The following is a 14,129-nucleotide window of genomic DNA, read 5'->3' on the forward strand; positions in this document are numbered from 1 at the left end:
CAAGAAATTTTAAAATCTCATTTGCGTCTTGGCCAATGTTGCGGTGTCTATATTTGCGGCATCAACACGCTGCGGCGGCAAGTTTTCTTGAATTACTTGTGCTTTTTTTTTTTTTTTTTTGTGCCATTGCTCTGGGCTCACATAGTGGGGAGTGTGCTCAACACGTTCAGGCACATAAATTGTGTCAATTCATGCAGAACTCCTTTGGGCTGAGCTGCCAAGCTATATATATATATTTTTTTTTTTACCTCAGATGTGCTTTTAAAACATCTGCAACGAAAAAGTCTCACTGCAGAATCCCTGTGATCATTTCCGCCACATTGAAACTTTATGGAATTGCGCATCGCTGATAACGCTTTATTCATTCCAGGGGAGACATTCGGGGAGAAAGAAATACGGTGCGCAAAATAAAGTGAGCGTTCACCTGCAGCATAATTTTACTAATCTTGGTCTGGTGATGTGAGGTGCATTTCAATGTTGGCGTGGAAAAGAAGGACTCCCGGTGTATCTAATTCACCAGCAGCAGTATATTATGAGCCCGGCCACATGAATCACAATGTGAACCGTGCATTCTCCTCCATGCCGGTCGACTTCCACGGGAGAAGAGATTCAATGCTCACGACGTCACTTACGCTTTCAGCCATGCATTTGATCCCTGTGTAAATTGCCTTCGCCTCAGATAAGTTACCTGCCTGACATGTAGATATGGAGAACTTTAACTCCCGAGAGAATGCTGGTGGAAACATTCCATTAGATCCGCTTTTGCATTTCAGGCAAGAATTCCTCCAATTACCACCTCCCGCCCTCTCTTGTCTCTTCTGTTACTGAGGAGGACAAAATGATTTTATTTCTCTTCTGACCCTCATTAATGATGCTGCTGCATATTGATGTGCAAGCACAATACCCATACTGTACTGGTTCACAATATCATCTAATGTGGTACACAGAATAGAAAATATATATATATATATATATACTTTCCTTTTCTATTCTGTGTGGAACCACTGTTGCGTTTCACTTTTTTGCCCTTGGTTTGACTCTTGATTGCCTTTAGGTGTGCATAAGTGTGTGAATGGTTTGCCATTCTCTGGCAACTTGCGAGTCCTCTCACCCACAGTCACCTGGGATAGGCTCCAGAAAAAAAAAAAAAAGGGAAACAAAATGGATGGGTGATTTTTGTTGTCTGTGTGATTCATATCATGGCACGCTTGGAATTTTGCTGACTTTCACCATTAAAGACAGTAACAAAGAATGCTATTTGTTTTGTGTACCCTACCCGAGTGGTTGTAGCCACTCGTTTTTTTTTTTTTTTTATATATATATATAAAAAGGGCACTGAAGTCAGCTGTCTACATTGTGCAAAGATGCTTTAGATGTTGCCGGGTATAAACGAGAGAGCCACATTTATCAATTTCGAGACATAAAAGCCTTTTATTTGATGTGCGCCATCAATCAAGCCAAAGCCAATCCGACCCATTTTCACAGAGTCAAAGCTAAAGATACTCAAGGTTTTACCACAAGATGGACAAAAAAAAAAAAAAAAAAATCAATATGTGTCACGGCAAGAGAATGGTCGTCAGGACCTGACACCTCAGCATGTCCCCATCACTACTTTGACTTTTATCCTCTTGCGTTCGACGTGAGGGGACATCTATGGAAGGAACTCCCGTGTAAAATTGTGACTTAGTGGTTTCTATGTTTAGGAAGACCCGCTCGAACCGTTGAATGTCGCTATCCTGTGAGTTTATCTTCTTTAGAAAAGAAGAAGAAAGAAAACGCTTCTCATTAGCTGAAAGAAGCGAAATTGTGATGCCCTGTTTTTTAAAGAGGCCCTTTATCACCGCGGAGTCACCTAATCAAAATGATAATTATCCATGAAGAATTGTAAATCAGTCGCTGTAGATCATTAAACCTGAACACTGCCAGACAGCTTGAATTCATATCGCTGCAGAAGCTGCTTCCCTTGGCTTACGCCACATAAAGGCTGCAATCCTTTATAAACTCAGCGTCTGCATTTATACGATGATTACGTTTCCAGCATGTTTTGAAATTTGACCTTTCGTAGGATGCATCTGTAGTTCCTATCAACTTTTCGGGTTGTAATTGTTTTCATTTATTGTCACGCGGTGGGAATGGTTTCCATTTGTGAAGAAATGCATGTTACCAGTGGGCTTATTGTCATGGCAACAAGCATATCCTTCTTTTCCCTTACTGCACTGTTTTACAATTCATCTCCTCTGTCTCCTGTGATGTGACTGATACGATGAGGGTTTTTTTTTTTTCTCTCTCTCTCTCTCTCTGTCTGCCAGTGGGCAAAAGCTACTAATTAAGCTCACCATTTCAGTATTCTTAAACCCAAATTAATTGAGTTTCCCAACTTGTGCAGCATCCACATTGCTTTCGGTGCCAAACTGTGATTTGAAGAAACCTTTGTGGTGTAGTGACTTTACTGCCATCAGAAACGGGAATCAGCAGAGATTAGTGACGCTATCAAGGCTGTTTTTTCCCGTAATGTCTTCCCAGATCTGAAAGTAAGGCATTATCAGTCAAAGAACCATGTGAATTCTTCCTGCCAGTGAGGAAAAACATCAGCACTGAAAAATGCATAATACCGTTTAAGGAAGATAAGAAAACTAACTTCTGTGGGGATTTAATAAACGTTTTAATTAAGTGTTCGGAAATAAGGCTATTGTATTGAAGACATAAATACATAATACGTACATTCACCCATCCATTTTCTATTCATTTGAATCTAGGGCGTCCTTGAGCCGATTCAAGCAGACTTTGGGCGAACCCTTTAAATGGGTTATTTTTGCCCTTGTTCAAAATCATTTGGCTTTCCTTCCAGGTGACAATCTTGGTGGACGGGATACTGACCACCACGGGCTACACCCAAGAGGACTACACCATGCTGGGCTCTGATGACCTCTTCTACATCGGAGGCAGCGTGGACACAGCTGACCTGCCCGGCTCGCCAGTCAGCAACAACTTCATGGGCTGCCTCAAAGACGTGAGTCGAAATACTATCCGGCCCTTTTTAGATGGCGCCTCCCTCTTCCTACGCTCTGAAGGCATGCCCCGTGTGTCGAAAGACAGCTTTCACATTAATATTGACTGTACTGTCGGAGGGTGTTTCAAGGAGAAACATTTCACATTTAGAAGCTGCACCATGTGTGTTTATAGAATCCTGTGGGAATGCCTTAGAGAGAGAGAGAGAGAGAGAGAGAGAGAGAGAGAGAGAGAGAGAGAGAGAGAGAGAGAGAGAGAGAGAGAGAGAGAGAGAGAGGCACCAATACGGTATACATAAGTAATGCATGCGTCGTCTTATGTTCACTCCTGGATCTCCTCTCTGGGCTCGTCCTCATTTTTAATCTTTCCATAAAGCCGCGGCCTGCACCTGCCACTTTGATTATCTCCACGGAGCACGTTAACATCGCGTACTTGTGCATTAGAATGATGTCAGGTGTAAAGCGGCACATGATCTGTTAATGCCCAATTTCAGCTGCGTCGTACACATTTTTAATAGGAAGCGCAGTCGCGTAAAAATCAAGTGAGACCGCATGTAAAAGTGAAGGAGAAGCGTCAAGTGTTATTGCAGCCAAGCCCGAATTCAAATCAAAGAGTTTGCGCTCACTATTCAGATCCCCTTTTCGCAAACGTGGCAATAAAGTGTTTTTGGTCTCTATCCTCGCTTCCCCAGCGAAGCATTCTGCATAAAACAAACAGCTAATCCGAATTATAGCATGCACAGAATTCACCAAGTAAATAGAGTGGCGAGACTAAACACAAGTATAGCATATGTAACTGAAAGCTTGGCCGATAGAGAAAATGTCATTTTGTATTGTTAAAATCAGACTGGAGGCTTTTTGCGTGCCAAAGCTAGCGTAAAGCTTTGTAGCTGCTGTGAGATTTGACTCGTTTTGTGTACGTTTTCCTATTCCAAAAAAAAAAAAGCAAAGAGAAAAGCAGCATAGTTTGGCGACACTTTATTCCCTTGGCCAAACGTGTACAACATTGGCAACAAGCTTAATTCGCAAGCCTCATCCCAGCTAACCGCCGAGCTAACACCATACAGTCCCAGCGACTTGCGACAATAGGCTAGTTAAAAAGCAGCAGAAATTGTAACTACTGATTAATTGCCGATTAATCGACTTGACTTTGATCACATTGTGGAGTCAAACCTGCATTCTGTTGTGCCGTGATGCTACCTAAGCTTACGAGAACGAGAACATTTATTATTACTAACTAGTCTGCCTTTCCATTTCAATTAATCTAATGAGATCATATCCAAGCAAATTAACCTTTGCAATATTATTTAACCGACACAGTCAGCGGTATTACTTTCATCAACCGTTAAAAGGCTACAAGACAGGGCCAAAATATCAGAAACTGTGTTGTTCACCACTGCATACCCGGACCACAACAATACTGAGCAATACTAAAATCAACCTCTCAAAGTGTCTCGAACTAAGTGTTGTCGTCATTGCAAAGGCAGTTGTTGACACTGCGCAGCGTGTGCCTAATTAAATGGCCCATGAATGCATGCTATTCTTTCTTTAAAATTCTTCAGCTTCCCCCTAATGGTAATAAATGTATTTTCTCATTCAATAGTCTTACTCCGATTTGCTACCATTTAAATGTTGGCATTGGTTTCAAATGAGGGTATAACATATCATTTTCAAGCGCAGGCGCTGGATGATTTGCTCTCCATATTTACTCTGCAGCGTGAAGGCGCCGAAATGAAGATGAGATGTTATTTATGGGGAGGTTATTGTCCCGGCATTACTGCAACCTCCGCTCCGTAGGCGGCATGGCTGGTGGTGGTGTTCGGGGCCCGTTCGCTGCCGGTGTGCCAATAAGTAGAACGTATTGAAGGCGCGCTGGCAGGATGCGATGTGGGCCACAGCCGTGAAGGCGAGATGACAAACGGGAATTTGGGGGGGGGGGGGGGGGGGGGTGGGGGGAAGCCCCACTAATGAGGGCGAGTGGTGGACGAGGCAAAGCTGATCAAATGGGATCAGCCCGCCAGGAAACGCTGAGGCGGGGTTCAGAGACGGGTCAGTCCAGCCTGGAGCTTTGCAACTAGACCGATAGGGCCGGCGCGCGCTGAAAGCGGAGAATTGACACATTTGCATTCTTCTTAATCCCGGTGGGAAACTCCACGTAAGCACAGGCGCAAATATGTTGTTTAAAGCCACAGAGGACATTTATTTAGGGGGATAAATGTCTCGGGTCGTTGAAAAGACAAGAGCCTGTCCCATGATGGATCTCTTTAGAGATGATAATAGAGGCCATCAGGTTCATCTACTCAAAGGGAAAATAAAAGCCACTTTGAGACAAATGCAGCAAGAACGGCACCGGGCAAGTGTAGACACATTTATCTGCGGGGGTCACCATCTGAGAGGTCAACATTACACCAGGAGATCCAACATTGCGTCATAAGCCTCCATTCATCTCATGCTGCAACCTTTAAAGCCAATTTGTTGCCAAATGTCCTTTGCGGTCCTTATCATCAGATTCTACTTTTCCCTCCCAATAACAACTCGCAAAAAAAAAAATCACCGCGGATAATTGACATAATTGATTTAATTGTGTATTTAAATGCAGCCAAATGCTCTGACATTTTTCTCCCCTGTTTTTAGTCATGGAGTGACACATTTGATTCGGTCGCCTGTTAATGGCATCGTTTCCACTTTACACCCACTGGTTGCTAGAGCACATAATTTTCTCCGAGGCACACAATCATATTTCAACTCTCTAATACACTGCATTCCTCGATAGTTTATTTATATAATGATGCATAATTTGCTATGACTGACTATTCTCATGAGAATTTAGTGGAATTTTGTACAAAATTATCACGCAGTTGACACACAGAGGAAAAATGAGTTGTGTTTAAATGAACATTGATGCTTACAGAATCGTTTTTGCTTCCGCTAACAGTAAATAGTCCAGTCGGCTCGTGGTTAGCATGTCCGCCTCACAGTCCGGAGGTCCAGGGTCCACGGTCTCGAGACACTGGCCGACCTGTTTGGGTGTCGCATGTTATCACTTTTGGCAAGTCCACGGTCAGCTGGGATGGGCTACATTACACACCCCTGACCCTAATGAGGACAAATGCAAACAGGAAATGGATAAATCAAAATGCTTCTGGCAGCTTCCTGGAGAACTACCGGTACTTAATAATTTAGCCAGATTTGTTAGCATAATCCTTTCCAACTGTTTCACTTTTGTTGAGATTTAAAAAAAAAAAAAAAATCTCTCATAAAATAAGAGAGAAACTAAGCCATTCTAGGGTTGTTGTTTTGTTGCCATTATAAAGCTTCAAGATATTGTACAGTTATTTTTTAGGGAGTAACATTTTAACCTAGTTTTTCTACATTTAAGGTAAAAATATGAAACAGTCGCTGTTGTTAATTCCGGGCATGTAGCGTCATGACTTAAAATTGTATGTACCTTAAAAACAGAGCTGTCAAAAGCCGATACTTTTGGTGTTTTGAAATCTACACTGACTTTGACCTTGACTCGACCTTGCGTGTATGTAACAACATCAAGGTGAATTTTTTATCGGCTGTCTCAGCTTTGATCGCCCATGTTAAGAGTAAGACTAACCCGGAACTGCTCTGTTGATAAATCACCAATATGTTCTCATTAATTATTATTATTATTTTTTTTTTTTTTAAGTTGTACTTTCACTCATTTTCAAATGGTCAGTTTCACCATCTGATTTCAGTGCTTAATTAGTCACAGCGAGGCAGTGTGAAGTGCGATATTGGCTCATATCCCCTTTGAGCCGGCCTGTAAGTCCTGTGTGCAGTGTGGTGTGTCACCTCCGGCGCTGACTGGTGGCACAGTGATGTGGCAGATAACACATCGGGCTGCGGGTGAAATGAGACAAGCTTTATTTTTTTGGTGTCCTGCTGTGCATATTGATGAGGCCAAACCACAATACAAGAACAACGCAAGGGGAACTCATACGGACGCGCCTGAAATAATGGGCGCGTTCGTCACGAACGCGCTATTAAATTGACTTGAATTTTACTCAATCACGGTGTATTTTTGAATATATCGGTTTGCTGTCAGCACTTGTTATGATATCAATAAAAACAATAATGACACAGCTGAGTACATCAGCTACTTTCTGGCGCATGAGCTCACCCATGCTTTTATGTATTTAGTGAATGTTGAATTTGGAGGACCTTGAAAAAAAAAAATATATATATATATAAAAACACTTTATTTTTACATGAATCATGTTTCCGCGTTACGGGCATCACATTAAAATGAAAAAAGTTTCGAAAATTGGAGATAAGTGTTTTTCACAGAACACCGACAATTATATATTTTAACACAAGACAGAAAATATCACAATCCTCACACGCCTTAGTTGTATATATATATATATATATATATATATATATATATATATATATATATATATAACCTTTAGGAATTATTGTTTGTGTGTATCTTTGAGCAAGATACAAATGTGGTCTGCATGTGATCCTTGTGATTATGAGCTTGCGTGAGTTGTAGTCATTGCTTTATTTATTAATGAGTAATATCCCAACTTTTGGGCCGGCCAAATTGCCTGGCGCAGCTGTCACCTCACCGCGGCATCTCTTTCATTTATCAGGTGGTCTACAAGAATAATGAATTCCGACTGGAGCTGTCACGGCTGGCTGAGCAGCGGGACCCAAAAATAAGTATCCATGGCGACTTGACGTTCAGCTGCGAGAGCGTGGAGGCCCTGGAGCCGGTCACCTTTGACACGCCGTCTGCCTACCTGACACTGCCCAGGTGGAACACAAAGAAGACAGGCACCATATCGCTGGACTTTCGCACCACCGAGCCCAGCGGCCTGCTGCTGTTCAGCCACGGCAGCCTGCTGGGGGCGGCGCCTGAGAGCAAGCCCCGGGCCGACTTCTTTGCCATAGAGCTGCTGGATGGTTTCCTCTACCTGGTCATGGATATGGGCTCTGGCAGCATCAAAATGAAAGCCAGCAGCAAGAGGCTCGATGACGGCCAGTGGTGCCATGTGGACTTTCAGAGGAAAGGGCGCAATGGTAAGGGGGGGAAAAAAAAAAGATAATAATAATGTGTATGTGAGGAGGCAGGGGAAGCTCTCTGTCTGCTTCTGTTACTGTGTTTCCCTGCTCTTAGCGGCCGCATACAAAGATTTCCAAGCCGTGAAGTCACCATATGCCAGCTCGGATACAGTCACCGTGCCGTGCCCTTGCCATCCCCCCCCCCCCCCCCCCCCCCCCCCAACCACTGCAGTGAAACATGCATGCATATGCAGTGGGATTTTTAATTACAGTGATATTTTTAGCTGCCATAATCTATGCGTAACATTTTTTGTTCAATAATTTCACAAATTGTCAATTTGACAGCCGTCCCGATTGAACGGGATTGCGCCGTTGGTTCTTTCCATGTCATGTCGTTTTAATATATTGTAAAATTATTTCCTTTATACCGGTACAACATTAGAACACCTTCACGAATCTAGTGAGCTCCAATACAGAATAGCTAAAAGGAAGTAAACGTGTATCCACATTTTCTCAATTCCAGCCTTCAGGTGACATTTGACGGAGAGTTGAATTATTGTCCAATGCCCAAACCGGCTCAGATTATGATTGAACTCAGTTTGACATTATAAGTGGACGGCAGCCGAACCTGCATCCGCACGGGAAATGTTATTTAAATTGGATGCGATTGGGTAGAGTCTACGTTTCTTGTTTGTGGATGTGCGGATTGTCATCAAAAATCAATGTCAATATTCTTGAATGAATCCCGGCCCGTGGCGAAAAAATATACTCTTCCTGGCACGGATAACAATGTAACCTGTGAAAACGGAGTCTCAACATGACGGCGAAAATTCTGCCTGGACTACAATAATGCTCAACTTTAACAGTGTCGCTGCATGAGAGGTATTCATATATGTAATGGCTTAGTTATTGTGGTTATTTCGTACTTTTCACTGGTGTAGAATTGCACTGCATGATAGGCTAAGTGTCTTTCATTTCGCAGCCCTTATAAAGCTTAATTTGGCAACCGGTATATTCGGAATTTCTCAGTATGATGCAGTGCAGTTGTACACCTCCCCAATCTAGAACCAGAGTAATAAACAACAGAATTAATCATTATTATTATTAATATTTAATGTGGTTAAGTTAATAGCCATGTGGCAAATTCAATCCCAGTTGAGCCATAATCTTTGTTGAGGCAGAAGTATTAATCTGTGAGTAAGTGTACACACTACAGTCATACAGCTCTGATTCCCCGTGGGATATTATTTCACTTAATTGGGCCGAAAATGATTTACTAGAAATCATTTCTTTGTTCATCTATCTAGGCCAGCAACATATAGTGACAAGCTTCCACTTACTGGCCACAAAATTGGCCCTTGGTAGCCACTTGTGTCCTATACCACTGGTCAATAGCAAATTTTAATCAGAGACTAAAATACTAAACATATTTTTACGCTGATTTCCACTCGGGTCGTCATTATTCCAGTTATCAAATTTGTGTCCCATTTTTGTTTAGTGATGGTTTTCTAATGCAAAATATAAGCCTTGGCCCAATAAAGGTAGGGAAACATTTTAATACAGTTTGTCTGTCTTGTTTTTATATGCCAAATAAATCATTTATTCCTTACCGTTTCCAATTCAGTCGGATTCCAAATGTATCATGACAAATTCTACCCATCCAAGAGCAAAATTCAACGTGCATCCTCCCGAGGCCTGACAGAACAGTTTCTTTATTTACACTTGAGAAAAAAAAGAGCAAAGACGAGTGCCCACTTCCTCAATCCCACGTTTCTTCCTTGCTTGGCGCAGCCCACGCACACCTGTCGTTATTTCCCACATGTAAAAGGTTGCATAAGCGCAAGTTGACTCACTCGCCGTGGTTCCGTCCCTGCAGGCTTCATTTCGGTGAACAGCAAGAGCGTCCCGTTTTCGGCTAACGAGGGCAGCGAGATCCTTGACCTGGACGGGGACATGTACCTGGGGGGTCTTCCCGACGACCGCCAAAGTCTCGTGCTCCCTCCGGAGGTGTGGAGCGCCTCCCTGGGCCTGGGCTACGTGGGCTGCGTGCGGGACCTCTTCATTGACGGCCAGAGCCGCAACCTGTGGAGGCTGAGCGAGGTCCAGGGCGCCGCAGGTGTCAGCAGCCTGTGCACCAGGGAGACTCACGTCAGGTGTGGCCGAGACACGTGCGCCAACGGGGGCCACTGCAAGGAGGGCTGGAACCGACACATTTGCGACTGTAATGGCACCGGCTACCTGGGGCCCAACTGTGAGAAAGGTATGAGCCTCGGGCAGGGGATGGAGGGATGAATAAGTGAGCACAAAATACCACCGCAAAGCTTTTAGCACACTTTGAACTGTATTTTATTCAGCACCCAGCTGGAAAGTGACATTAAATAAATATGCACAGAAAAAAAAAAAAAAACAGACCATCCGTTAAAGCCAGGCCTCCCAAATAGTAATCTGTTTCTACCGACAGTTAATCTATATGCTGGTAATGAGCATCAAAATCCATTTGATTGATTTCTGGTCATTTGGTCATGTGGACGGGCAGCATGATTTCACTTTTGTTAGCAGTTTATTCCATTTGAGTGCGGCATAACAGCCAAAATGCCGCTTCACCATGTTGTTTTGAACTCGGCATGGGTTCTTCTAAGTGGGAACACGGTATTATGTAATAAGTCTCATCCCGCATTTCATAAAATTGCAGATCAAGTCCAAATTTCCTATGCTGCATTCAAGAAAAAAAATAATATCCCACTTAGAGCTTATGCGGTCTGGCATCGAAGGATCCAAGTAAAATGCAAACATATTGTTTGTAGGTGTAGTGCGATATCATCGCCGCATTAAGCAATTTGTTCAAATTAAAATGTTTAAGGCTGCTAAAATATATACACTGTATGTACAGTATGTCTGGATTGCCAACCATCAACAAAAGAGCATCAGCCCATATTTTTTTTAATCTTTTATGTTTTACTGTATGACCACAAATATCAGACATGACTGACTTAAATGCAGCATACATGTGCATCTCAACTAATCACAATTTCGTAGAGATTCATTTCAGTACATTGAACCCTACCAATTTGCATTTCACTATATCACAAATTCAACTAGATGTGTTTCTTTGTTTTTTTGTCTGTTGTACCTATCTTGAGCTATTTGCGGATTAAAAAAAAAAAAAAAAAACATAATCGAATCACATTTTTTATGCTCTTTCTTGAACACTCTAAGATGCTCATTACATTATTCCGGGGAGGAACTAAGTTTAGCCTGGGTTGTCAGTGGAAGTTACAGAGAGTCTTGGTCGCATGCATTTTTCAAAATCAATCTGTAAGCCATTTATTTTTAAGGGGAATGTAGGATGAGTTTGAAATCACATTCAATGGTTTGAGATATCAGTGTGTGTTATAGCTATTTTTTTTAAGAAATGTTTAAAAATAACTTTTTTTAAAATGATGTCCCATATGCTAGGATTACACGAATGTTGCCTGGTGCATTTTGCAATGAAAAGTCTGCAACTCTTTTTTTTTTTTTCATTTGAATAGAATTTCATTCCATTAGTTTTAATTAGAAAGTTAACAGCAGGTTTTCTGAATCTGAACTTGTCAATGTATTATCTCCCCCCACATTCAATCAAGTATGTTGTAAATTGAATCCACCCCCAATACAATATACAATGGCCCCTCCCTAATCCATAGACTCCTATTATAGTATATTAAAGCAGTCCAGGCGACAGAGAAAGAGACCGATTATGGCCATCGCAGCCATTTTGCTGTCCAGCCCAAAGTCCCATGCAGCCCGAGAGAATTTTGTTCACAAATGATCATATCCTGATGTTGCCAGGCCTGCATGTATTGTATTATTTTATGTTCATTGTTTTGCTTTACTGGCCAGAATCACGCTTCCTTTTTATGCAGATTGTTTTCTCCCAGAGAGGTCAAATGACAGCGAGTAGTATGGAAAATCTCTCCCACTCACCCCCCGTCACCTTGTTTCACTCCATGATGACTTTGAATCTGTCAGAAATGGGATTGCTGCCGCATAAGCAAGCGCCCACTGTCTGCAAATGCTCCGGGCCTTTTCTGCCATCTGCTGCAAAAGATGAAAACTGCAATGTCAAATTTAAATCAGGGACTGACACGGATAATAACGCTTTTAAAACGCAGGCTTCGCGTCAGCGCTGGAATTGTGAATATTATAAATTCATGTTGTATTTCAAGGGTGGGAAAGTGCAAACAAAATGCCTCCGCTTGCTTTCGCCCCCGGCCTGTCGGCAGAAATGACAAGTGAGGCGCTCTTATGATGAAATAGGGATTAAAAATCAGTTATTTTTTTTAAGGAAGCCCGGTGATTAAAGTTGTCCACTGCACAGACGCCACGGTGGTGAGCTACGACGGCAGCATGTACCTGAAGGTGATGCTTCAGAGGACGCTGCACACGGAGGCCGAGGACGTGTCCCTGCGTTTCATGTCCCAGAGGGCCTTTGGGCTGCTGGTGGCCACCACATCCCAGCAGTCAGCGGACACCCTGCGCGTGGAGCTGGACGCGGGCCGAGTCAAGCTGACGGTCAACTTGGGTAATGCCGCATCAGCGCATACGCCAGCAGATAATATCTCGGCTGACCTTTTTGCAGGAAGAGTCACTGAGCCAGTGATCTCTTGATATTAGTCTGCCGTCACTCTCCCACATACCATCCCGGTACTGTACAGCTACAGTTGCTTAAAAGAGACGCACGTCCCTTGATTCTCTCGCTTTACGTTCACTTCAGTCAAGTGACATGCAGCACACTCCGAAAAAAAAAATCTTAGAACTGATAGATATCAGAGATTTCCTTAACTTGTCCGGGAAGTTTGCGTCCGGATGTCACTTCATCTCAGTATATTTTCTGAGGTCTATTTTCTGCTTGAATCAAAAAATGACTAATTCAGCATGCGCCATCTTCGAAAAAGACAGCGTTCCATGAGTTCGGAGCACCTTACAAGATTTCCTTTGGGCACTGTGGTCGTTATTGTAGCCAACAGAGAGGTGGGTGCATCTGAAGGGTTCATGTTAGGACTGGAAGATTGCCTTGTGATGTCACCGAGGTAAAAGGCCAAGGGAGTGACCAACGGAGGATTTGATCCATCCTTTTAATGCTGATTAATACATCAAAGCAACCCTCAGATAACACGCCCAACTTGTGTTTGTGGGTAGTAGAGCGTTCTGATTGGATGGTTAGTAAGTGGGTTAAAGGTTAGGGTAAAGTGATTCATTCGAAGCTATTATTCTTACGAGCATTATTGTTATTATTAATTGCCCTGTGACTGATTGACAGCTAACCAGTGCAGGGTGTACCCCGCTCGTTGCCCAAATGTATTATCAGAATGTTCAAATTCGGGACTTCGGGTTCCTTGGAAGGAGAAAAAACCTGTAGCTTGTAGGTTGGTTTTGATATGTACCATTTGTGACACCCGTTCTGGAACCTTCTGACGCTCCTCATGTATAATCTGAGCTGTTCCCACAAAGTCAATATGAATAATATAACATATCTTGAGAATAAAGCACTTATGATGTTGTGAGTAGACATGTGATAGTTAATTGTTTAACACAAGGGATTGTTGCCTTTTTAAGCAACTGTGGTCTTCTCTCTTTCTCTCTCTCTCTCTCTCTCTCTCGCTCTCGCTCTCTCTCTCTCTCTCTCTCTCTCGCTCTCGCCCTCTCTCTCTCAGTTCATGCAGTGGTCAGGTCCCGCCTGACCGGCTGTCTCTCAGCTCTTTCAGCCCTTCAATGGCTTGTCTGCAGTTCAAGGAGAAGGCAGTCAGAGACCACATTCATCACAACGCTCACACATAACTCTTGAAAGCGCACATGTGGCCGTTTTACAACACAGCCCCTCACTAGGCCTGTCTAGTTTGGAGTCACTTGACTGAGCTCGGGCTGTCACCGACGAAACGCACGCACACACACACACGCACACAAAGCAGAAAAATACGCACGCACGGCGCGCAAAGTGAAACAGTGTGGTCTCCGGCTTTCTGCATCCACTGCTCTGTGATGGTTGACAGTTCGAGAGCACTCCTCAGCCACGTGATGTAACATAGTCGTGCGCCGCGGCTG

At 43.1% G+C, this 14,129-nt stretch overlaps 1 protein-coding gene and 1 long non-coding RNA gene across 3 annotated transcripts in view; one reads left to right on the top strand and one right to left on the bottom strand.

The window, feature by feature from the left end:
• LOC147133516 (neurexin-2-like) overlaps positions 1 to 14,129 on the top strand; it is a 150,988-nt gene that overhangs the window by 74,435 nt on the left and 62,424 nt on the right. For both annotated transcript variants that reach the window (XM_086012153.1, XM_086012154.1), the window contains 4 exons: positions 2,849 to 3,010; positions 7,637 to 8,066; positions 9,925 to 10,308; positions 12,406 to 12,609. In XM_086012153.1, coding sequence (XP_085868279.1) covers positions 2,849 to 3,010; positions 7,637 to 8,066; positions 9,925 to 10,308; positions 12,406 to 12,609 — 1,180 coding nt within the window. The remainder of the gene's footprint in view (positions 1 to 2,848; positions 3,011 to 7,636; positions 8,067 to 9,924; positions 10,309 to 12,405; positions 12,610 to 14,129) is intronic.
• On the bottom strand, positions 9,700 to 13,146 carry LOC147133518 (uncharacterized). The gene is made up of 3 exons (XR_015081820.1): positions 12,441 to 13,146; positions 12,012 to 12,125; positions 9,700 to 10,175 (listed from the first exon to the last, which is right to left on the bottom strand). It is a non-coding gene; the product is annotated as an uncharacterized LOC147133518 (long non-coding RNA).

This window comes from Filicampus tigris, chromosome 17 (assembly GCF_054856515.1).
Source record: "Filicampus tigris isolate MCC_2025a chromosome 17, RoL_Ftig_1.0, whole genome shotgun sequence".
NCBI classification, from domain to species: Eukaryota; Metazoa; Chordata; class Actinopteri; order Syngnathiformes; family Syngnathidae; genus Filicampus; species Filicampus tigris.